Source organism: Talpa occidentalis, unplaced genomic scaffold (genome assembly GCF_014898055.3).
Source record: "Talpa occidentalis isolate TD23 unplaced genomic scaffold, MPIMG_talOcc4v2.1 talOcc4.12, whole genome shotgun sequence".
NCBI classification, from domain to species: Eukaryota; Metazoa; Chordata; class Mammalia; order Eulipotyphla; family Talpidae; genus Talpa; species Talpa occidentalis.
In genome coordinates, this window is record NW_023601212.1 from 17,306,769 (window position 1) to 17,331,037 (window position 24,269).

The 24,269-nt window shown below is 51.5% G+C and overlaps 1 protein-coding gene across 3 annotated transcripts; it reads right to left on the bottom strand.

The window, feature by feature from the left end:
• Window positions 1-72: 72 nt before the first annotated feature.
• PCSK7 (proprotein convertase subtilisin/kexin type 7) lies at window positions 73-23,663 on the bottom strand. Of its 3 annotated transcripts, none has more exons than XM_037505339.2 (17): window positions 23,593-23,663; window positions 21,955-22,076; window positions 21,020-21,487; window positions 19,501-19,635; window positions 18,694-18,859; window positions 17,591-17,681; window positions 16,588-16,642; window positions 16,033-16,171; window positions 15,375-15,475; window positions 12,713-12,880; window positions 12,352-12,459; window positions 11,729-11,831; window positions 3,544-3,700; window positions 2,967-3,061; window positions 2,100-2,193; window positions 1,752-1,869; window positions 73-1,480 (listed from the first exon to the last, which is right to left on the bottom strand). In XM_037505339.2, exons 3-17 carry the CDS (start codon window positions 21,473-21,475, stop codon window positions 1,115-1,117), a joined length of 2,352 nt encoding a protein of 783 aa, XP_037361236.1. In that variant the 5' UTR covers window positions 21,476-21,487; window positions 21,955-22,076; window positions 23,593-23,663; the 3' UTR covers window positions 73-1,114. The 3 variants fall into 3 exon arrangements, 2 of the variants coding, with proteins under 2 accessions (XP_037361236.1, XP_037361237.1); XM_037505340.2 differs by having other exon boundaries at window positions 21,955-22,083; window positions 23,593-23,632; XR_008551047.1 differs by lacking the exons at window positions 73-1,480; window positions 1,752-1,869 and adding an exon at window positions 2,648-2,730 and having other exon boundaries at window positions 2,156-2,193; window positions 23,593-23,632.
• Between the last annotated feature and the right edge of the window lie 606 nt (window positions 23,664-24,269).

Consider the following 24,269-nt stretch of genomic DNA (forward strand, 5'->3'; position numbering starts at 1 on the left):
CAGAGGAACCCAGCAGTGGAAGAAGAGGGCTGGCAGGAAAGAGAAACCCCTTGGCACTCTCATTCACTTTGGGGAAGCAGAGAAAAGGAAACCGGATTGTGTGGAAGGTTTTATTTTGGAAAAGCTGTGCAGAAAAAATTCAACAAAATGTTGCTGTGAAAACCAAATCTTAAGCATTAAAAAACAACCAAATCAACCAAGTAGCTCAGCAGCGGGAGGAGGCCCCAAGTGGGAGAAGGCATCACAGCCCTTCAGGCAGACAGCTGGCTCCAGTGGGCGAGGCCATTTCCCTGAGCACTTTGCTGAGGAAGACAGGGTGGTCTCAGGGCTGGGGTGGCAGCAGCTGACACCTGCCGCAGACTCCCCTAATGAAGTAGCACAGGTCCCGGGGAGCCAGCCCATCGCCTTTGCCAGGAGCATCGTACCGATCCGTCAGGATGAAGGGTGGGGGTGATGGTGAAGGAGTCAGGGCTGTGTTCAAGGCTGGCTTCTGATCAGGGACGACAGAGGCAGCTGCCTTCAGGGCATATGTGCTAGGCCGTGGGCTGAGTGCCAGACCAGTATGTCCCAGGTCCAAGGCACAGGCAGGTAGGTGAGAGGAAGTCTGCTGATTCTGGGTCATTAAGAGAAGCACATGCGGGGCTCTTCTCTGCCTCCGCCTGTAAGCCCTCTTGGCAAGTGACCTAGCAATGTAATGCCCTGCTGAGATGCTCCTCTGGCTATGTCAGGGGCCTTCTCTCCAAGCCTGGGTGAAGGCCCTATGACCCACACCACTGGCCTGCCCAGGAGAAACGGAGATGGCACTTCCACATCCAGAGGATGGCCAAACTCCTGTCTGAGGTCTTCCCACCAAGAACTGCTGGTGGGGGGAAGATCCTGTGGCTGCCGGCATACTGTCTTCTGACAATGGCCTCCTTCCTCTGCAACTCATGTCTGAAGAGGGTCCACACCCTCCCTGAGTGTAGTCAGAGGGTGCTCGTTAGCCTCTGGATTCCAGATGTAAGCCTCAGGACTGACTTCTCCCCAGAGCTTCTGGGAGTTCAGAGCAGCTTCCCAAGCTTCCCCGGTTTGGGGAAGGAATGGCCTGTCCATTACCAGTTTCTCAGGCCCTAGGTCAGCAAATCTGTTCCTCCTTCCCCTGCAACAGGTCTGGGGCCAGCTGCTGGCGAGGGCAGTTCAGGGCACTTCTACTCTGGGACAGGCTCCAGTCCCCACGACCCAGCAGATCTGGGGCAAGGAGACTGGTGGTGGGGCAGGGGCTCTCACTCTCTGTCTCCACTCCATCTGGATCCTTGCTGTCACAGAGTGGCACTGATTCCAGTTCTGTGCCTTCTTCCCTGGCTTTCCGGCTTCGTTGGGACCAGTGGCAGGATCCACTCCTACAAACTGAGAGGGAGGCCACACTCCTCTGGCTCAGGTACACTTCCAGCATGTAGTAAACCGTCCAGAAGATGGTAAAACAGCCTACTAGCACCAGGGTCTGGGAAAAGTCAAACAGCTCTGTTAGGGACGTTTCCAAAGCCTGCCGTCTGTTCAGCCCAGGACAACGTGCTCAGGCTCCCCTTCTAGGACTGCTTCTCCCACCCCAGGCCACTCCCTACCCCAGTCTGGCCCCGGGAATGCCTTCTAAGTGTTCGCAAGAAACACCCACCTGTTCCCAACCCTGCTTCCCCAAGTCACCTGGACAATCCCACCAAGGACCATACCCCCCCACTCCTGCCTTCCTGTGGCTTGAGTCTTGGCCCTAGTACCTTAAGGGTGTTAGGGGTGATGGTGTAACCATCTTCTTCTGGGATCTTCAGCCCAGGAGGGCAAGGCAGGGTGAAGCCATCATGCAGGTACTTTCCGCTCATGGCACTTTCCAACAGCCTGTGGAGAAGTCCAGGAAGCTCTGCTGAACTTGGCTTTTTTCCCACCTGCCCGCCCCTTTGCAACTGAAGGGAGGGAAGCACCACAGCAAAAAGGAGAGGGCGCACTGTGGGCTTGAGTCTGGAGTTGGGAGGCCTCCTAAAGTGGCCTCCCAAAGTGGCCTCTCATGCCGCCACCCCCAGGCCCCGACTGTGAGTTGTCTTCCTTCTTTACACATGCGGCCATCTTACCTTTGTCTGTCTCGGATGTCCACGGGACTCCACACAGAGCCATAGAGCTTCAGCTGCCATTGCTGGAGGATGCCAGCCTGGCTCGTCTCATCCCCTAGGGCAGCAAGTGGGGCCATCCATGAGCCATGCCAACAGCAGAGGCACTGCTGCCTGCCACCCAAGGGACTCAACCACAAGGTCTGCACCCCACAGACCACAGGTTTCTGCAGATGTGCCTCATGGGGTGCCCGGAGGGATGGAGAGGGGAGGCTGAAAGGCGGTACTCCAAAGTAGAGAAGTTTTCCCTTTATCTCTCTCATATTTGGGAGAAAAAAGATGTCTTTCTACTAAATTACAGAAAGGTTTTGGAACCTGCGCAGGGTGTCACCCTAGAAAGGTTTTGGAAGCCACCAGACCAGTGAATACCTAACTTGACAGGAAGTTGGGAGGGTTGGGTTCCATTTCCAGTCTCCTCACTGAATACTGTGTGACCTGATGCAAATTACATCAAACCTCTGGGTGGGTCTCAGTTTTTCCAAAGAAATGGTGAAAATTAGTCCTGCCCTTACCTGCCTACCAGGGCTGGCCGAAGGATGATTATATGTGAAAGGACTTGAAATGTGGTTTCAACAAGGAATTGTGTGTTGCTATCCTGAGGAAAAATGGATCAGTCACTTCTCCACGGAACACAAGAGGCAGGATATATGACACTGTTAGACATTGACGCCATGTTTGGCTTGGGGTATGGGTCCTGGCACCGACCTTCTTGGCCAGTAGCAGCCCTGTGTGTTCCACATGCCGCGTGGGACAATTTCCGTGGGGACCCTGTGATCCAGAGGGGCCAGGTGACAACAGGCAGGGCCCTGACGGAAGGGCAGGCGCACTTACCTACATCCCTGATCACGAGTCTATAAGTGCCTTTCGCTCTCTCCCCCCAGCATCGCACGGTGGAGAAGGTCCAGTCATGGAAACCGCTGGGATCCCTAGGGACAAGAAGGATAAAGCAGGAAGCAAGGATTTGAAGGCTTTACCCAGAAGTTTCCTTTCTTACTGTAATAGTCATGAAAAAGGAGCAGTTGTCTGAGCCTCATCTACTTGGGAGGGTGCCCCCAAGGGCTGCTGCTGCTGTGGTGTGGTGACAAAAGCCAATGTGGAGAAAGCACAGGCTTGGGAGTCCTATAGATGCAGGTTCATTCTTAATTTCTCAGGCACTGACTAGCTCAGTGATGCTTCTTCATACGTAAATGGAGGTTACAAAGTCTACTCTGCCTGGCTTTAAGGAGTGTTAACGAAGGTGGGGCAAAGTGCAGTGCTGAGTAGGCACTTGAACAAAGCACATACTAAAGGGCTTCCAGCTGCCCAGGGCAGCCAGCGCCGCAGCAGCTTAGGACAACAGTATCGACTCTTTCCCTGCAAACGGCCCTGGCTGCAAGGGAGCTCAGAAGGTACAGGCAGGTATACGTACGAGTCCATGCTGCGGGGGGCGCCGATAAGGGACATCATGCCACTGGGGCAGAAGAGCTTCAATTCCAAGCTGCCGCGCCGTGGATGGGTGATGGAAACCGTCACTGCCACATGTTCCAGGGTCTTCAGCCCCGACATCTCCAGGTCCGTCCTGCTGACTGTGGGAAGTCAGGCTGGGCAGCTGGGAAACCAGCCGCATAAACACTGTGCCCTCACTTCATCCCACATACACAAAGACACACAGTTGCCGGGACAACAGCAACTTTCTCTGGGCCCCAGGGGACACTAGTAAGTCGAATATAACTGCTGCTTTCAAGGAGTTTCCAATCCAGGATAGATCTGGAACTGCAGGGAGCAATGCCTGCTAGTTGAGAAGATAATATGTATCCGAGACACATATATGAACCAAAATAACAACTTGAATCACTCATTAATCCCCCAAAGAAGTGACTGAGCACCTCCGACATTTCAGGCCCTGCCTAGAGGCTGCGATGCAAAGGTAAGTTGGACAGGGCCTTTGCCTTCTACCTGCAGGTAGAAAACGAGAGAATGAGGTATAATAAGTGCTACTAGGCAGAGATGAGTCAGGTGGGTTTAGGCACAGTCGTGATAGGCTCCGAAGAAGAAAATGATACGGAGTGATAGAGTGGGGTGATGGGGAATTCTAGAAGGGGAAATGCCATGTCCAAAGGCAGGGATGGAAATGAATAAGTTTCACACTGAAGGTAAATGGAAATTTTAAAACAATGACTAAAGCCAATAAATTTCAAGAAAACTACTGAACAAACCTGTCAATATCAAAAGAATATAAGGGGCAGGATAACATTTATGTAATATTCATGAATAAAAGACCAGTAGAGATCGAGAACAAAGATTAGTAATTGCCAGTGTTAGGGAGAGGCAGAGGAGATGGGAATGACCAGAAAGGGGGGCATGGAGCCTTTTGGGGTACACCTCTGGACCTTTGTTGTGGTGGTTACGCAGGGCCACACAGGTGGTGAGATCGCAATAGTGCTTGCATAAGCGTGCATGTGTATGTGCGCGCGCACACACACACACACACACACAGTCTAGTGTGGCGAATCCGAATAATCTCTCTGGATTGTACCATTGTCATTTTTGTGACTTGATATGGTACTGTAATTGTTTAACACATTAACATCAGGAGACGGGTGTGCAGGACTTCCCTGAACATTTCTTTGCCACCTCTTATGAATTGACAATTATTTCAAAATAAGGTTTAAAACCCAAGCTACTGGGCCTCCCCGGTGGCGCAGCGGTAGAGCGCTGGGTTGCGAAGCTGCCCGCAGCCTCTGCGGCGCCGGTTCGATTCCCGGCTGCTCCCCGGCCACCGGAGGAGGGTCCCACATGGTGCGCAGACCTCTCCTGCCACCCGCTGCTCCCCTCAGCAGTGTACTTCGGTCCTTCTGCCTGTTCTGCTCCCCGCTCTGGCTCTGGTGAATTCTCTCACCCTCCCGCGCTTCTGACTGTGCCCAGTGCATGTATAAACAAAACAAATGAACAAACAAATAAATAAATAAATAAAACATGCCTCTATTAAAAAAAAAAAAATAAATAAAAAATAAATAAAAAATAAAAGCAATGCATTTCCATAAAAAAAAAAAAAAAAAAAAAAAAAAAAAAAAAAAAAACCCAAGCTACTAAAGTAGGAGACTCAGTTAGGGAATATTAAGAAATGAGGTTGCAATGAGAAATACTTTCCAAAGCACCCTTTCTTCCGAGAATTCATTCTAACAGGCAAGTGACTTCATTCTACAGATGAAGCTCAGAGAGGCGCTGAAAGTAGAGGGCAGGGGGCCTGGATAGGAAGGCCTGAAAACACTTAATTAATTAATTAGTTAATTTATACATACAAGAGCTGGGGTATAGGCCAGAGGTGTGGGGGTGGTGGTGAGAGGATTCACCCAGAGACAGTGGGGAGCAGAACATGCAGACTGACTGAAATACACTGCTGAGGGGAGCAGCGGGAGAGACAGGAGAGGTCTGCTGCACCATGTGGGTTGCTCCCTGGCCAGCTGGGGATTGAACTCATGCTGCAGAGGCTGCAGATTGCTTCATAGATTGCGTATTAACCCCTTGCACCACCAGGGAGGCCCTGAATGTGCACATTTTAATTCCATGGGTCAACTCTTCAAAGACAATGCCCTAGTTTTTCTGAAAACAACCTGTGTCCTTTTACTTGCCCCACTCCCTTCTTGGCCCCTTCATTTTCTTCAGCCAGTTAAGCTCCTCTCTGTCCCTGACAGCTTGGCTCTCTGGCGCTCTCCTGTTTACACTCGCAAGCCCCCTTTGTTTTCCTTGCCTTTCACAGTAACTATCTGGCAGGAGTCTAACAACAGTGGGTCAGCCCAAGTATCCATCTTCCTGCCTAGCTCTTCTTTCCTACTACCAATGAAAAGCAAAAACAAACAAAGCCAGTGTCAACTCTTCACTTCCTTTGGCCTACCAGTGTTAAGAGCACGTGGGGTCCTGGAGCCATTCAGTCTGAGTTCAAACCCCAGCTCTGCCATTTACTAACTGTGAGAACTCGACTAGTTTCCATAACTATACAATAGGGATTACAGCAACAGCACCTAAACTTCATAGGGTTGCCAGGAGGACTTAGTTAATGTATTATGACATCTTATAATACTATGTATATCATAATATAATAAAGTATCATATACTATTATACATTGTAATAAAATGTTTCGCAGTGTTTTGCAAACATTAAGACTATATAAGTACTAGATATTATTTTTTTCTTTACTGTTAACTTCTCTCCTTAGCTTCCCATTCACAACATTTTTTTTTTCCTGATCAAAACAGTATAGAGCACATGGTTTGCAAAGCAAATTGGTTCTCAGTGCTTATCATGTAAAAGAACAATTCTTTATTCTATTTCCACCACCTGTGTAACCCACTCCTAGATGCACTTTGCTTTTAGTTGTTTTCTCTGGCATCTACCTCCATGTTTCTAAATAATAAGCAATATTTTGTTTACTTTACAATGACCTCATAAGTTCTGTGGAATTTGGTCAAGTAATGTACAGTGACTGTATTTCATTCCCTGAACAAACTGCTGTTTCCCACCCTTTAAATTCACGTCTCCATCATCAAAGTCTTCCCAAATTGCACAAAAAGAACCACATCACCTCTGTAAATGCTATTTTTTCTTTTTTTAAAAAAAGATACATTTTATTTATGCATCCAAGAACTGGGGTATAGGACAGAGGTGGAGGGGTGGGGGGTGAGAGGATTCGCTAGAGACAGAGTGGGGAACAGAACAGGCAGATCAACTGAAACACACTGCTGAGGGGGAAGCAGGGAGATAGGAGAGGTCTGCTGTGCCATGTGGATCATCTCCCTGGCCAGGGATCGAACTTATGCTGCTGAAGTGGCTGCTGATAGCTTCATAGTGCTGAGATTTACCCCCTTGTACCATCAGTGAGGCCCAAATGCTATTTTTTCTAATGATCAAACAAGTCAGGGCTCTCTCAATGACATCTGGCCCCTGGAGAGTCTGTTTCTGGAACTTTCTGTCCCATTCCATTGGAACCTTCCTTTACCTATTACTGGCCTTTTCCTTCCCCTCTCTCCACAACCTAATTCTACCTTTCTATATGAATATTAATTAGGCTGGGTTTGATCAATTAAAAGTAATTTTCTTCAGAAGGTATTTGGAGGATTTTTTTCAAATGGCAGGTGGTCCCTAGTATCTTCAGAAGCCTGAAGGAAGCTCTAACATGGGTGGGGCTTTACAACTGGTGGGCTTCCCTAAAGTTTAATTGCACCCAGACCTGACTGTTTCCTTGCGCAGCCCTACACATCAGTATCTCTCAGTCTTTTGATGAGGAGTTGTTCTACTTCTCCAGAGGAGTCTTCCTACCTCCTGGCTGCCAGTGCCTGGGTATCTGAGCAGCTGGCTTGCTAGGGAATGGTCTCCCCACCACACTACATGCCCTGTTTCTGGAGAATAAAATTCCAACTCCCAGCAGCATAAGGAAGGGACCAGTCTCATACCTCCTCTCTGTCTTCTGAGGCCTCCAACTCTTGAGCCATGTGGGATTCTGTACTTTGAATGGGCTTATTTCTTAGCATTTCCCTTGCAGGTATTTGGTAAGCAATTCTCCTAGCCCTGCTCACTCTTGCAAAAATGTGATGAAATCTCTCATTTGCTGTGGTCCCTTCTCTCCTTCTCTTTGTTCTGGTGCTTAGACCATTTTTATTCTTACTTTGATGATGTTTAGAGAGAAAGCAGAGATAAAAGCCTGTGTTCAATTTGTCATCTTTAACCAGAAATCTTTTCTGTCCCTATTAATTATTCAAGCAACTGCAATCTAGCTTTGGCCCCTGTGAGTACACTGAAGCAATTCTTCTCAAGGTCACCAGCGGCCTCTTTGATAAACCTTGGGATGCCCTTCAGTCCTTGTCTACCTGCCCTCTCTCATCAAAACTGTCCTAGATTCCTGATACCAACCTCCTGAATTTTCTCCTACCTCTCTGGCCCTCTCTTCTCATTTTTCTCTAGAGATTCCGTTCCTCTATCCACTCCCTCAAAATCAGGCTCTGTTCTGCATCCACTTTTATCCTGTTTCCTCACCAGCCCTGGTGCTCTCATTCTTATCCAGACCCATTCCTTCCATTTGTATACTGATGACTCCCAAACCATTATAAATTATTTATTCAGCTGCTTTCTAGTTAAAACTTTTAGCTATTTCACAGAAGCCTGTGACATAATATGGCCAAAATGCTCCTCCTCAGTTCTTCATAGTCTGGAGCCCTTCACCAAATTTGTTCTTCCTCCTGGTTCATAATTTCATTTGATTGAGTCACCATCTAATCACCTGCCCAAGGCAAAAATCTGGAAATCTTTATGTCTGCCTGCCTATCTATCTATCTATCTATCTATCTATCTATCTATCTATCTATCTATCTATCTATCTATCTATCTCATGAGTATATATTCATAGCACTTTATATATAATAAGTGTACCTATAGTACAGAATCTACATGTACATATTTTTATTACAGAAAATTTCAGACACGTATAAAAACAGCAAGAACAGGGGCCTACCTGGTGGTGCAAGGGATTAAGGCACAACCTATGAAGCTATCTGCAGCCACTGCAGCATGAATTCGATTCCCAGCCAGGGAGCTACCCACATGGTGCAACAGACCTCTCCTGACTCGCCTGCTGTTCCCCTCAGCAGTGTATTTTAGTCAGTCTGCCTGTTCTGTTCCCCACTCTGTCTCTGGTGAATCCTTTCCCCCCCCCCCCACCTCTGGCCTGTATCCCAGTTCTTATATGCATAAATAAATAAATCTTAAAAAAAAAAAAACCAATAGCAAGAAAATATTCTTAACACCTAAATTCAATAGTTACCACTAAATGGCCCATCTTGTTCCTTTTATGCTCCCCATTTCTTCCCCTTCCCAGATTCCTTGGACAGAATCCCCAAGCGTATCAGAATCCCCAAGCGTATCAGTTATCAGTAGGTTTCAGTATGTCTCTCTAAAGGATGAAGCCTTCGGAATCTCTTGTGTTCTCTTTTCCCCTCACTGCCAGCATCAGTGGGTAAGAATTTCTCTGAAATGCTCCCCAGAGGTCAAGCTAAAGTACAGGCTCCTGACGGGGCACACAGAGTTCTATCTGGCCTGCGGCCTGCTCTGTAGGTCTTCCTTGTGCTCCCGCCACCCTGCGTGAACTACGGCTCCCTGAGAGCTTGTTGACTTTGCACATGTCACCCCGTGGCCTCACTGTCCCCTTCCTCGGCTCCTCTCCTGCCTCCTGAAGAAATCAAGAGACATTTCAGGGAACAAGTGGGAAACTAACTAGAGGGGAAAGGAGAAGGGAGGAAGTAAGGAGAAGCAAAGGACAGAGAGGGATTGAAAATTCCAGTTTCAAGTTTGGGGCCTAGGGGTTGGTAATGACATTGATAGAAATGGGAGAACCTTGGAAAGCAAGATGGTTTTTGAGAAGCGATAATGAAATCTGAAATTTTATACAGGTCAAATGTAATATGTTGGTGGAATATCCAACAGTGCTCAGTGCTGGAGATGTTTGGGAATCTTTGGTGAACACCACAGACTCTCGTGTGTTTCAGACTCTCCCCTCCAACCCCACTCTCCTTCCTATCCTCTGGTAGAGACTTCAGACCCAGAGACAGATCTCAAGGAACCTTCCCTGCCATAACCCCCTTCCTGCCAAAGGGGAGAAATGAAAACCTGTCATGACAAAAACCAATAACCAAACCAAACACCTGTCTTTCTCTGGAGCCCAGTGTGACAGCCGTCAGTCACATGCGGCAATTTATACTCAGTTATAATAACTTAGCTCCTCAGTCACACCAGCCCCATTTTAAATGTTCAACAGCCTCATACCACAGTGAATGGAGCAGCACAGACAGTAAACATTTTTCATCATTATAGGAAGTTCTATTAGCCCCCACTGCTCTGGAATCTTAGGGTATTTCACCCCCTCTTCTATTTCAGAGATGTGCAACTCCCTCAACCTTACACAAAAGTTCACTTGCCAGTTCTCGGACACCCAGGCCTGGGTGGAAAAAGACTAGTTTGTCTCCGGGGAAGAGGTTTCTTGACTGTCTGGACCTTCCTTATTCAACTCTATTATAACTGGCCACTTCCTTCAACCTCCCAGCATGCCCACCAGCTTGTGCCTTCTGTTCTGCCTGCTTGAGGGTAAATGGACAGAAATTAGCAGCAATTCTGCTTGCTGCCTCCAAACTGATGATAAGCCCCATTTGCAAAACGTCTGATATCTCTGCCTCCCTTCTCATCATGCGTCTGTCTCCACTATCCCACCTCCCAATCTCTGCTGCCCATGACACCTGTCCTTCTTTCTCGTTTTCCCAGTGACAAACTGCGCAGTTAGTTGTCACATGCTCTATCCCTGGGGAAGCCTGTCAGACATGGGGGGTAAGGGGAGCACTCCCTGGTTAGTGGGAAGCAGAGGATGACAATGCTGGAAAGTCTCCTAACTCTCTTCTAAGTTAATCCTCTCATCTGAGGGATGTGACTGAGTCAGGCCTGGCTTGGGGGGTAAGCACTAAAAGGCACACTGTCTCCAAGACGTGTGAGCACAGAGCCCGGGGTTCCGATGGAACTGCATTCCTGGGAAGGTTCCTGCACTTCTCGGCCTCGGCTGATGTTTCGTGCCCTTTCCGAGATAGCATTCCTTTTACGGAAAATCCATGAACTGGGCCTGTGGATGTTCTTCCATGTAGAGGGAAGCTGGGCCAGAGCTGGCCAGGGGGAGAGAGAGAGGACAGAACTCCTCTGGGGAACCTCCACCCCAGGGATGCTGCCACTGCCCCTCCCTCTGAGCTCCCCTCTGGCCATTCCTCTCATCACTGCTCTGGTTTGATCACTTCCTAGGAGGATGGGAAAAGTGACAAGGATTTCCAACTTGGGTCAAAGCATGACATGCTTCACACACACACAAAAAGTCAGTAACTTTGTCAGAATCTCACAAGGGAAAAAAAAGTCTCCAAGGAGCTGGAGGTGGGCGAACTCTCCAGGGGAGCTGTGTGAACTGCAGACGGGCTCCTCTGGCGCCAGTACCCCGAGCCAGCTGCCATCACTCTGGGATGGGGTTCAACCTCCGCACACAACAGGAAACCATGTCTCCAACTTACAGACCTCCAGATAAGGCCAGTCCCCTGGGCATGATGGAGGCGGGGGCAGAGGACATGTGACCGCTGTCTGGGGAAACCTCTACCTTCCTGTCTGGCTCCCATCCCCAAAAGGCCCCCAGTGACTCTGTATCAGACAAGCCCATCTCCTTTACTTCACCCAAAGGCCACTGGGCTGAAGGGACTGTCTGGCAAGTTCTTAGCATGGAAATGAAAGGAACTTCTTTCAACTCTTGCCTCGTCGCCCCAAGTCCCAGTTCTACTACTCCCGCCAGCCTTCCTAATCGGTTGCTCAGCAGCCTTTTCCACTACTAGTAACTCAGGAGAAAGGTCTTGTTTAAGCAGCCAGGGGGCCAGCCAACTCAGAAGCAGCAACATGTCCTAAAATGGTCAAAGAAAACTCCACAGGTTTGGCTGGCGCTCAGCTCCTAAGGAAGGGGTAGAACCCGGCAGGAGGATGAGTCTAACTTCCCCATCACCCCGCCCCAAACCTCAGGCCCAAGATTAACCCCCTTTTGCTGACTACTTACCATTCCACAGGACCTCCAGGGAACGGGGGGACAGCGGAATAGCCTTGTTCTCTTTTAACACAGGGCTGACATAGGAAGCCAAGTAAGGGACAGATGTCCAGACCTAGTAAAGGACGAGGCGGGGGTGGGGTGTGTGTGAGTGAATAAACATAACTGATGTCACACACACTCCCTCACTACTATGATCTTTAGGGCCCAGAGCTCGTTTTTATTTTTCTCTCTCCTCCTCATCACCTTCTTTCACTCCAGGGGCTCCAGCTGACAACCTGGAATGCTCCCTGGGCACCAGATTGAGGAACCACAGGAAATGGCTATATCCGGGTGGCATGATGGGAACCAGGACCTGAACCCTCCCCCCTCGCCCCAGCCCTTCCCAGAGAGTCCCAAGTTATACTCGGGCCCTGTGTACTCTCTACAAATAGCCTGGCAACTTCAATTATAGCGTTGAGCCTGTGTCTTCATTCAGCCCGGATAAGGGTAAAATTAATGAAACGGTTAAATAACTGTAATGAACGAGTGACCACTTATTAAGCACTGGCGAGGTGCCAGGCAATGTTTTAGGGATTTAGTTCCCTCCCTTGGTTTCTCCCTACAGGACTCGCTGCCCTGCCAGTGCCGGTCACCTTGGCGGCATTCACGAGTCTCCAAGCGTTGAGCAGGCCGAATCCATGCTGGTGGCTGTGGCTGAAGCCGGCCTCGTTGGTGACCCAGTCTGCGCGGCGATCCTCATACTGAAAGGACAGAAGTCCTGGCTAGCTTCTTGCCTTTCCACTGTCATCCCAACACCCTTGCTGTTTTTTCCTGCTCACCCAGCCCAATCCAGCCCAGACTCCCACGAAGGGCAGTAGGAATGGGCTCCCCAAGGGAAGCTGGGACAAAAGGGCAAAGCCCCATGATGTCACCACTAGAACAGCTTGCTTCTAGAGCGGGAACAGAGGGGATCATGGGCTCCAGAGTGAAGGGCCCAGCCAGAGTCCTCCTCACCTGGGTGGCCGTGAAGACAATGATGTTCTGGACGTCACGCCATGTGAGGCAGGGCCGCACCTGCAGCATGAGGGCTATCATGCCAGCCGCCAGGGGGGCAGCTGCTGAGGTCCCCGTGTGGCCCTCAGTGCAGCCTGTGCCCTTCTGAAGGTCCCAGTCAGTGGTCACCTGGGAGGTGGAATGGAGGGCAGGGTTGGATACTGTGGAGTGGGGGGAGGGGAGCAGCCTCAGACCCAGGTTCTCAGGTGGGCCTTCCTGTGAGAGTTGAATCTTTGACCAGAGGGAGGTCCACAGACAGGTCAGGACAGAGGGGATCCTGAATCCTTCTAGGCTTCACAAGACAGTCCCTGGAGTGCTGACAACAGAATAATAACCATTAAAGAGTTACTTATGAGGGTCTGGCAATGGGGGAAGGAGATGGTGAGAGGCCTGACTGCAGAGGACAGGATCCCGACTCTGATCCTCCGATAACCATTCCCCAGTCCTCCACCCCAGGCCCCGCTCCAACCTTCCAGCCCCCGCACCCAGAGGCAGTGGTCAGGAGCTCCGGGCCCCTGGCTGGAACTGGGACAACAGTGACGGCACCATTCAAGGAAGTCCAACTTGGCAGCTCGGCGCCAGGGGCTGGAGAGACATCAGTGAGAACAAAGGGAGTGTGTTCCCAGGAAAGGGGAACCAGCTGCTTGTCCAACCCATGGCTTGCCACCGGCTCAGTGTCTACACTGCCTGCCTGGCCTGGCCTTTGGCATCAGCAGGACAAACTGCCTCCTTGTTCTGGGCCATCACCTCAGTGTGGTTTCCAAAAGTCCCCCTTTTCTACCTGTGGTTCTGAGGCGGGAGGTGAGAGTCACCTAGTAGGGGGGATAGAGTCTGTCTGGCATCCTCTGGAGCCACATTAGCTGAGGGCCCTGCCTAAATCTTCTCTCCGATGTGACTTTTTGGATCCTTAGCACATGGTGCCAATGTTAAGATCACAGAATTGTTTTTTCCTCGCTTCTGTCTGGGTCGGACACCAAGGTGCTAATTTCTGCCAAGAACTGCCTTTCTTCATTGTTCTCACAGCCTCCCTCCCAGCTCTCCCAGCTGTTATAGCAGCTGATATAACTGTCACTCGGACACTCTGCACTCCCAGAAGAAAGGGGGTTGTAGCCTCAATGAGAGGGCAGCCTGGCCTGTGCCAGGGAGCAGATTGCTTTCTTCCTGTTAAGGAAACAGCCTCACAGGGACAGTCTAGTACTCAGCTGGGAGGCCTGTGAACTTGCCTGGGGAGGCAGGAGCCCCGGGCAGCCACTGCTAAGACAGGGAGCTGCCCCAGGTCGCCAAGGGGTGGGCAGTATCACCAGCATGCCCTGCCCACAGGAAGTCTGATCCACTGAGCTGCCTGTCCAAGGGGCTTCCAAGGCAAGGGCATCCCAAAAATGGGACCTTGGCTAAGCAAACTCTTTCTGGGCCACTTACACTTCAGATGGAAGGTGGGGCGGCGTTAAGGAGTGGAGTGAGGAGAAAAGCCAGCACCACAGGGCAACCTTGACGATTATGCTGAGGAGCCTTCCCAGGGCTGGGCTGGGTGAGGGGAGCGGGTTCCTGCTGAGTTCTGCCTGGGCCTGGAGAGCATAGTACGTTCCTACTCTTCCTCCTCAACAACCTGACCTGGGGTGGGGTACCTTCTGTGCCATACCCCAGCCTGCTGAGCAAAGCCTCTCTTGCCTTTTTCCTTTAGTCCAGTCCCTCTTTTTCTTCTCCCTGGGGTGCAGGGTTAGGTTGGGGTTAGCTGGCACAGAGCCTTGGAACACTGCGTTGACAAGAAGTCAGTTATTGGCAAAACAAAATTTCAGTTTTGGAAAATGAATCTGACCCCACAGGAAGACAAGAAGCCTAATTGCCAATGACTCTAGAGCCCTCTTGGACCCATCAGGGCCACTGGAGAAATGTGAACTCTGACATCACCTGGCTCACCACCCCCCCAATCTGGAGCCTCTTGTCCCCACATTACTGGTCACGAGCAGCAGGCGGTTCTCTGAGGGATGATGATGATGGTCCACAGTCCTGGCTTGAACCTGCCGGGATGGAGCTAAGCCAGTGGGTGCAGGCACTCGACCCTAAATTCTTTGATAGACTCCCAGAGCTAGAAAAGCTCACTCCCTCGCTCCAATCTGGTCAGCTATGGCTCCAATTCCAGCTCCAAGGAAAGAGGTGTCTCTCAGGCAGACATTTTCCTGACTCCTTTCCTTACCCACCCCATAAAAGCACACACCTGCTTCACTTCTGAGGAGCAGTATGACCAGAACTCAAGGGGTTTACACAAGGGCTGAAGAGCAATGGAGGGATGACTTTTTTAAAGCCAAAACGTAGCCAAAGCTCAAGTTCTACCAAAGGAAGACAGTTTCAAAGAAGTCATTTAATCGATGGGATGCTTAGTAGTTCCTATAACAATGAGAATATGGGCAAGCTAAAAATTTTAAGGCAAAAACTATGGACACAAATTTAATTGGTGTCCCCAGTTCTGGTCTTCCAGCAGGGGCAGACCTTACGCGGTCCAGCTCAGTTAGGGAAGAGGAGGCTGACGGGCAGGACAGGAGACAGGGTACAAACAGAAACCCAGTTGTGATGCCCGAGAGAAGTCCTGTGGGGAAAGGCCGGGAGGGGCTTGGGCAGCACTTACAATGCTCCGGAGCATCTTGTCCCCCCCACTGAAGGTGACCGCCAGCATGGAGGCGCACTCCTCTGCATAGAAAGGCATCCGCCCCTCCTCATCCACAGCACCTGGGGACGGAGCAGGGGAAAGGGGAGCCGAGATGAGGGGATGGCCTGAGCATCGTCTCCCCTGCCACACCTACTCATGTGCTCTTCACACAGTCATCGTTCTCCACATGTAAGAGTTAGTAAGTCACGCTCTGCGACCATGGGGGCCAGATGGAGGAGGCTGGTCCTGATCTCATCTCCGGGAGGAAGGTGGGTTGCTAATATGTGCAACTGGCTGGCAAATGTTGTGGACTGGAGCACAGGTCCCAGCCCTAGGGGAGGCGGGGATCAGGAAGGCTTCGAGCAGGAGACAAGCGGCCCATGGGAAGAGAGGCTGGGCAGAGGCCTAAGCAGTGGTGGTGGAGGTAGAGGTGGGGTGGGCAATGTCCAGAGGTTGGGGTGAATTCCCATGGCATGCTGGGATCTGAGGAAGCCCTGTAATCTCTGGAGAGCGGAGCTCATCCCTCCTGAAGAAACACATGTGCTCACATGTGCAGAGAGACACATGGAAGATGGGGCACCCCAGACACCCAGTCCCCTCACCACTAAGGCACACACACAGAACCAGCAGGCGCTACCTATGGTGACGGTGTAGATGGAGTTGGCGTAGCCGTCATAGTTGCAGTTGTCGTTGTGCTGGCCTCCGTTGCCACTGGCGACCACGAAGATGCTTCCAAAGCCCTGGCGGCCGGCGATTACCCCATGTTGCAAGGCAGCCTGAGGAGAAAAACATCTGGGGATCAGCTGAAACTCCTAGAAAGACCTCTACCTTCTACATCAATTGTCCTCTCTTCCCCTCCAGAAGGAAAAGGGTAAAAAACTCAAAGGGCACTGGGCATGGACAGAAGAGATTTAAATATGGACACAAGAAGGAAAGAAGCTGTTAGCTGAGAGACTGCTTGAAAGCTGTGCTCTGCTTATCACACTGGCGGGGGCTAAGAATGGGAAGCTGAACATGAAAATCAAAGGAAAACAATCTCAAAGTATTGTTCCATTTCATCCCCTACAAGTCACCACCTCCAGGTGAGCCGGCGGGGTGAGCTGGCATAGGGCTGGCACTGCCAATAGGGGTGGGGAGTCAGAGGGATCAATTTGTAGTAGTTCTTATAGAACGAAATTAAGTCTTCAGTTACCTTTCCAAGCTGATGGGGGCCATCCACTGTCTTTCCATCATCATCTGGTCCCCAGCTGTTGAGAAAGACCCAGATGGAAGAGCTGGAGCCAGGATGTGGCTGCCTGTTATCCCCGTGCTGCTCTCCTCCCCGCCCAGCCTCCTGGTCTCAGCTGGCCACCTCTCTGCCTTGGCTCTTACTCTACCCCAGAGGGTCCCATGATTGAAGGATAGAGGGTCCCAAGGTCCAGACCTCACCCCGAAGTGGAAAACAGAACTGTGGGCTAAGGCGCCTCTTCCTCGGAAATATTTCCAGGCTAGGACTACTTTAACTCGCCCCTCAGATCCTTTCTCAGGTCCCAGGGAGCAGGAGACCAGACAAGGTGGTAGAGAGGGGTGGGGGCCATCTCTCTCCTAATCTAGGGATCTGATACTAGGCTGATGGCAGAGGACCCACGAGCTCCCATAAGTACTCGATCTGTGTGGGGTCTTGGGTCTTAGGCTGAGTTCTCTATTCTTTCTCTAAGAAAAAGCAAACACCATGCATAACAATATTATGGATTTGGGGGAGTATAGATAAGGGGAAGAACAGGTACCATCAATGCCATGAGGGCAGTTTCTCCTTATACCCACCCCCACCTCTGCCATCACATGATAGCCTGAAGCCATAGGTGTATTTACATGTGTAGGATGCAGGGGTTGGCACTGAGTGTTCAACTTAGCTATGGTTAGAGAGGAAAGCCTCCTTTCTCCCAGAGGCCTTATGAGTTTATTAAACAAATAAGCAGAGGGCAGGATGGAGACTCCTCACAAGGCAAACTGATTACTGGGTGACCTGATCTTAAGGCTGAGCACCCAGTGACTGGGGGTCAGGAGAAATGAGGGCAATGCCCCGGGGCCTCACCCTAGTGAGGAGTGCCCTGCCTGGATGTGCCCGAATGAGCCCATTTTTCTGTTCCTTCAGTGGAAGATTCAGCCCAGATTCTCCCACCTCTGTCCCTCCCCCTTACCCGGGGTCTACTCACCTGCAGCTGTAGATGTCATTGATCTGATAGTGCTTATTGAAGGCCACAGCCTCCATGCTGTCGGTGAGGGGTCCGTCCAGCACCCGGATACCTAGACAGTAAAGTCATACCAGCTCCTAAATAATGCTGGTCCCCCAGATGGGGAACTGGGTGGTGGGGAGCCTCATGAGGACTCATTTTTCTCTCTAAGTTTTCTTGCACCCTTTGAATTTATATACCACGTGGACATACCTATCTAGAAATGTGCTAAATATCTGACTCTCAGGCTCACAGGGTCTGGTGGGAAGAGGCATAGGCTAGAATGTAGGAAGCCAAGGTCCTTCTTATCTGCATCTCTAGAACACCTGCACAGTGCTTGACCCACAGAAGGTGTCAACAAAAGGTACTCATTATCACTACTAGTACCGTAGATGCCCAATTTTGTCCTCCAAAACAGAGAGGGTCCCATCCTGATGACCACATAAGGACAAAGGGGGCTTGCAGAAGGGACTTAGGCCCTGAAAGTTTCTGGCTCCCTCTCTAGCCTCATAGAGAGGGCGACTGCCCTCTGCTGGAGGGTAAGAGGAATTACAGCCAATCTATTCAGCATAAAGGCTCTAAGGACTTACAGAGAATCATGGGGAGAATGTCCCTATTCATGCCCTTCACCAGGCCGATAAGCAAAGGAACAATAAAACAAACCTAGGGCAGGGGCAGGGCTGCTTAGGAGTCTTGAAAGGATGGAGAACAGATGGCAACTGTCAGACCATCAGAAGGCCTGGGAGCTGGAGTGCTAGGAGCCGGGGGAGGCACCACCACTGACATAATGGGGACTGGTGGAAGGGCAGATGGGAAGGCACTCGATGCTTGATGAAAACACAAGCATAACAGAAATGTAAAAGGCGTCGTCATTACAAGTTGGGTCACTCACTCCACACTGAGAGCATCTCTACTTTCATCTGTTTTATATGGTGGGCACTGTTGATAAAAACATGTTTGCAAACCACTACACTGGGAACCGTCGACGATGTAACTTGCACTATAGATACTGACCGGAAGCTACTCTGGGCGCTGAGCTGCCTGAGAGGTCAGGGGTGGGGGGAGAGGGACAGATGGTAGGGCACCTGCGATGCGGCTCCCGAACGCCACTCCCACAGCACAGAAGCTGTTGTTGGGCACAGCAGCGATCTCTCCCGCGCAGCGTGTCCCGTGGTGATTGCCATTCTCCACGTCCGGGTGGGGCATAGGGTCCGGGTCATTCGAGTTGAGGTCATAGCTGCCCTCAGGGCACTGAAACATTGGGGAAGGCACCACATGGTCACTCATGGTTCAAAGGGTTCAGGTCTTAGGGTCCAGGAGAGCGGGAACTGGACATTTAGGTCTCTGGCCAGGGTGGCAGATCTACCTCTCCCTGTATGGGCTACTAGATATGACCGGCGGGGTGGGGGTGGGGGTGGCGCTATGGGCAAAGCTCAGAAGTGCCTCAGCTCCCAGCAACTTCTTTCTTGTCCATTTTAGACATGGAAATTGCTCCACGGCTTGAAAAACTGGGGATAGATTTAGGGCTACTTAAAGGCCAGGCTTTGAAAAGAGGAAAGTACTAAAACCTGTGGGGGGAGGGGAGTTGCCTACAGGAATCACTTCATACTCCTGAGGGCAGAGAGCAAAGGCTGGAACCAGAAAGTAGGCCTGGAACCAGGAAGATCCTCTCTCTTGCCAGATGGGGGCCACTCCCTGTACTTGAACTGCCAGCCTGGAATGCTGACTAGGGGAAAAGGATGACAGGCTGGGTACCTTCCAGGTGCCCGGGGATTGACCCAATGACCTCCAGACGGGGATTGACCCAATAGACCCCAAGGGATCAAGCCTAAGGCCATACCAAAAAAGGAGGTAAGATATGGGGGTAGGAGGGTCAGTCCAGGGCCACTCACATAGTTGGGGGCGATGTCCTGGATGGTGTGCTCCACACCGTCATCCACCACCACCACAGTCACACCTCGTCCAGTAACATTGCGCTCCCATACACCTGTCACGTTGATGTCCCTGCCAGGACTCCGTCTGTTATTCTGCAGGAGAGACAGGGTGAGGAACTGTTGTCAAGCCTGGGAATCCAGAGATACAAGGCACAACCTCCAGAGAGACAAGGTTAGAGCTGGCAGCCCTCTCCCTCTTGGCCACTGTTGAAGAGCCAGACTGCGGTTGTAGACCAAGAAGTGCAGGTGAGGACAGAGTCAGGGGGCACAAGTGAGTCTTGTCCCTGCCTATGTCTCTAGGAAGGTTTGGTATCATTCATGTTGATAATGGATCATGGTGACTAGGGCAAAGGGATGGATAATTGCTGTGCCATGTATAATGTGTGTGTGTGTATGTGTGTATATATATATATACATATATATATGTATCTATATATGCATGCTGTATTAATGGTCCTTTTTTTAAAAGATTTATTTATTTATGCATACAAGGTGGTGTGGCTGGGGGGTGGGAGGATTCACCAGAGACGGAGTGGGGAGCAGAATAGGGGGATCCACTGAAATACACCATTGAGGAAATAGATGGGGAGACAGGAGAGGTCTGCTGTGACATGTGGGTTAGCTCCCTGGCCAGGGCTTGAATTTGTGCTGCAGTGGCTATTCGTAGCTTCACAGTGCTGAGACTTAACCCCCTGCAGAGCCAGGGAGGACCTGCATTAATGTTTTGTAATAACATTTATAAATAGAGAAAACAATTCCAAAATGGAGAGCAAACAGCAAAAAGGTTCCAAAATGGAGAACTTCATCCTGGAGCTCCCACCTTAACTTCCATGGCAATTTCAACCTCTTCTAAAAGTGTCATTCTAAACCCATCAATCTAGAATTTTTTAATCAGCACCAGTGAGGTCATGTGCATAAAGTAACCCCCTTCCCTGAAATTATCTTTTCTTTTGTTAATACCTTGTCTCACTCTCTGTCCCTAAATACTCTCCATTTTATGGAAGTCCTTGCAATAGGTAGATGAGGATGCTGCCCATTTCATCTAGTCAATCAGCTATTTAAATTGTGAATTTTGCTTTTTAATATAGTTAACATAACAAAGAGTTTATCATACACTGGGCACTGTTCTAAGTACTTCAGACATATTAACTCATTTTTCCTAACCATAACTCTACAAGGTAGGTACTATTAGAGTCTCATCTTACAGATAGGAAAACTGAGGCACAGAGTGGTCAAGCAGGTTGCCCAAGGGCACGTGGTAGTATAAGCAGCAGAGCTGGACTGGAGTCCAGGCATCCACGTCCTAAACACTGCAGCCCCCTGGCTCTCTAGAAGTGAGCACTGGGAAGCTGGAACCCATAGAAATATCTCCTTGTGCACAGATAGGGGTCACTGAAGATGAAACAGTGAAAAGCCCACTAAGAACAGGATATCCCAAACGTCTCCCTCTGAAGCTCAGATTGCAGCCTGGACTCACCAGGTGCCACTGTTGCGGGTACTTAGGGTCGTTAAAGTGGAGGCTGCGCTTGGTCCGCTTCAGCAGCCTCTGCTCCGAGTGCCAGCGCACAGCTTCGTGCCGGGTAAACACAGCCTCTGCCTGCTTCCGGATGGCCTCCACCTGCTGGTCCTTCCTATGCCCAGCAGGCTGGATGAAGAGGTAGTGTCCCTGGAGCTCCCCAATGCGTCCGGAGTTCACCAGCCCTACTGCCTGGGCCAAGGCATCTGCTTGCTGCTCCAGAGTCTCTTCCTGCCCCTCGCTTTCTGGGCTGTCCAGATGTACAGCCCAGCTTAGCCCCCCTGGCCCTTGGTCCCCAGGCCCACCAGTCCCTGCCAAGCCCATGACCCAGGGAACCAGTAAGAACTCCAGCCAGAGGCAGATGGGCAGGCCCAGGGGGGCATCCGAGTGTGGCACTTTTTGCCTCCCCCTCGGCATCAGAGCAGCAGGCTGCAGACAAAAGGAAAAAAGACATCAGAGATAAAAGAGCTGCAAACTGTGGGAATCAGAGGCTACTGAGCCATGGGTGTATTGCACCTGGAAAACCCAAACCATTCCTTTTAATTATTAAACATTTGAGCCTCTCTTTTAATTCACTTTTATCACTGACTGACAAGGATAAGCCCCTAGACAGTGTGGACCAGCACTAACCCCAGTGGACAGCTCCACAGCGTGCTGGGCCATTCCCCCTCTCAATAGAATGTCCAGTGGCTAAGGTACCAGGCTGCTCTTTCTGGCCATTTCTACTGAAAAGCTTTAAAGTTTCATCACTCCCGCAAACTACTGGCAGAATTACGACTGTTCTATAGGAGAAACCATCCATCCCTTAGTTGAGAGGGTACACAAATCTTTCCAAGTTGACTTCTCAGTTCAGGGGTCCTTAGGGCTCTCTCCCCCTGTGGGGACCCCATTCCCACCTGGACTCGCCGTGAGGTTGAGCTCCTGGTCTGGCTAACCACCTCACACTCATTTTGTGCCAGTGGAGAAAAGGCATCACTTGCACTGTCAGCAGGGTTGACTCTGAGCACTGACGGCAGACCTGTGGGCTCCGAGGAGAGAAGAAATGGTGTCCTCCTAAGCCCAGCGGAACAAGCCAAGGCTAACCATGAACCCCAGGGCCTGGGACCAAAGACAGTAGCCAACGATCAAGTATCATTTCCAAGGACCTCAAATAGATCACAGACTGGCACAGAAAGGTCAAATCAGGACAAAACCCAGAAACCCTACTTGTCCTGACACTGATACCACGCTCCTTTCTTTTCCTCTGAGACACCTGGAAGGGGCTTCAACTGTGACCCAAGACTTCTCTTGAGAAAAGAGAAGTCCAGTGGGAGCTAACTTCTGGTTTGTGTATAGCTGCAGGCTGCAGGGGGAAGCAAGAGCAGACAGAAGACAGGGGAAACAGGGAAAGTCCCAGAACGCAAGAGAAAGGGAACAAGTCTCAAGGACACGAGGGCCAGTGGAAGGGAAGAAATGACTGACTTCAGCAGCAGAGGGTGCCTTAGCATTGGCTCATCTGGGTGGCTTGCACATGAGGAATCAGATTCCAAATTTGGGACTGCCACCCATGATTTGACAGAAGTGCCATGTTAGAAATAGCAGGCAGCCATGGGCACAGGGACAGGTGAACGGGAGGCAGAACATGTATATACTGCATGTTCATTGGTGGCTGGGTTCCTCCAGGGGCACCTGCTTCTAAAGTAATCCCCCCACACATATCCAATTGGATTTGACTCAAAACATTACAGAAAATGGGTATTTGACCCACGTCTCTTTGGAAAGGAAGAAGGGAACTTTACTCCGTCTAACATTTCCTTCTAAAATGCATTCCACACCTCCTCCTTTCTTTTTCTCTTAGGTTCTCAGGCATATTCCCAGGCATATTCTCTCTCAAATTCCTCCTACCCTCCAGCATCCTCAATGGTCCCACTCTGACCCTCGATCTTTGCCAGTCTGCACACCTTTCTAACTAAAACAAAATCTTGTAAGATTGCCAGATAGTGAAGCACCTAAGCAGGCTTCTTCCCTCTCAGTAGAACCCAGGGATTTCCAGAAGAGGAGTGAAACCAGATCACCGCTTCCTCCTTCCCCCCCTGGCAAGAACAGCACCAGACTCCCACCCCAACCTCCCAGGATTGGGGACAGGAACTTCAAATGCCCTCAGAGAGCAGATTTCCATCTCATCCCAACTGGCAGGCATTTTTAGGTGCCAAGGAAGGAGGAATCAGATGGGCAGTCCAGGCTCTGGAGATTCTGCTCCCAAAGAGCCTGTCCCCCTCGCAGCCTCTGCACCCTGTTCCTACAACCCAGGCTGCCTACAGGGTCGGTGTCCTCGATTTCCCCCTCTCGGGTCAAACAGCCGCATGCAACGCGCCCCTCTCCCTGCAGGGACCCACACCGCCCCGGACTCTCAGAACCGGTGCTCGGGTCCCTGGGCTCCCCGGGCCCGGGCTGGAGGCGCCCTCTGTGCAGCTTCCTCATCCTCAGACACCGGCTCCCCCCGTTTCAGGCCACCCGACTTCCAAAGCCCCGTCCCCGCCGACTTCCCAACTCACCAGCCGGGCCGCAGCTGCTGCCGCCGCCCCCCTGCGGAAACTCGCGGCTTCCCGGGAGCCCCAGGAGCCGGTGACAGGCGCGTCACTTCCGCCCGGCGGCGCAGCCAATCAGCGCGCGCCCTCGGCCGGGCCGCCCGGCCCGCAGCCGCGGCGCCAGGGGGCCGCCTCCCGGGGCTCCCGGCCGGAGAGGGCGTGCGGCGGCGGCGGGCTCCCCCGCGGCCCCGCGGCCCCGCGTGCTCGGCATCTTCCAGAGGGGTCCTCCCCGCCGGGACCGTCTCCTCCTGCATGGCGTCCTCTGAAAGGGGCCTCTCGGTTACGATCTTTAAAACCCCCTCGCTCCTCCTTGCCCGCGGCCAGCCACGGCCCCGACAGTCCGTGCTCCCCTCCCGGGGGCTCCTTCCTTCCTTCCCTCGGGCTTTCCTCCTTCTCGCGCTCGCGTCGCGGTTCCTCCGGGCGCCCCGGAGAGCCCACGTGTATCTCAGGGGGCCGCGGCCGCGCCGGCGCCCGCGCGACGATGCCGGCTCTCGCCGCCAGAGGGCGCCGTCGGGGGCGGCGCGGCGCCACCCGCGGCCTCTCCTCTCCCGGCCGAGCCCCGCCCCTCCGCTCGCGCCGCCGGAAGTGGGAGGTGTCGCGCGCGGGCAGGCGCTCGACCCCTCCCCCCGAGGCCCGGCCGCCCC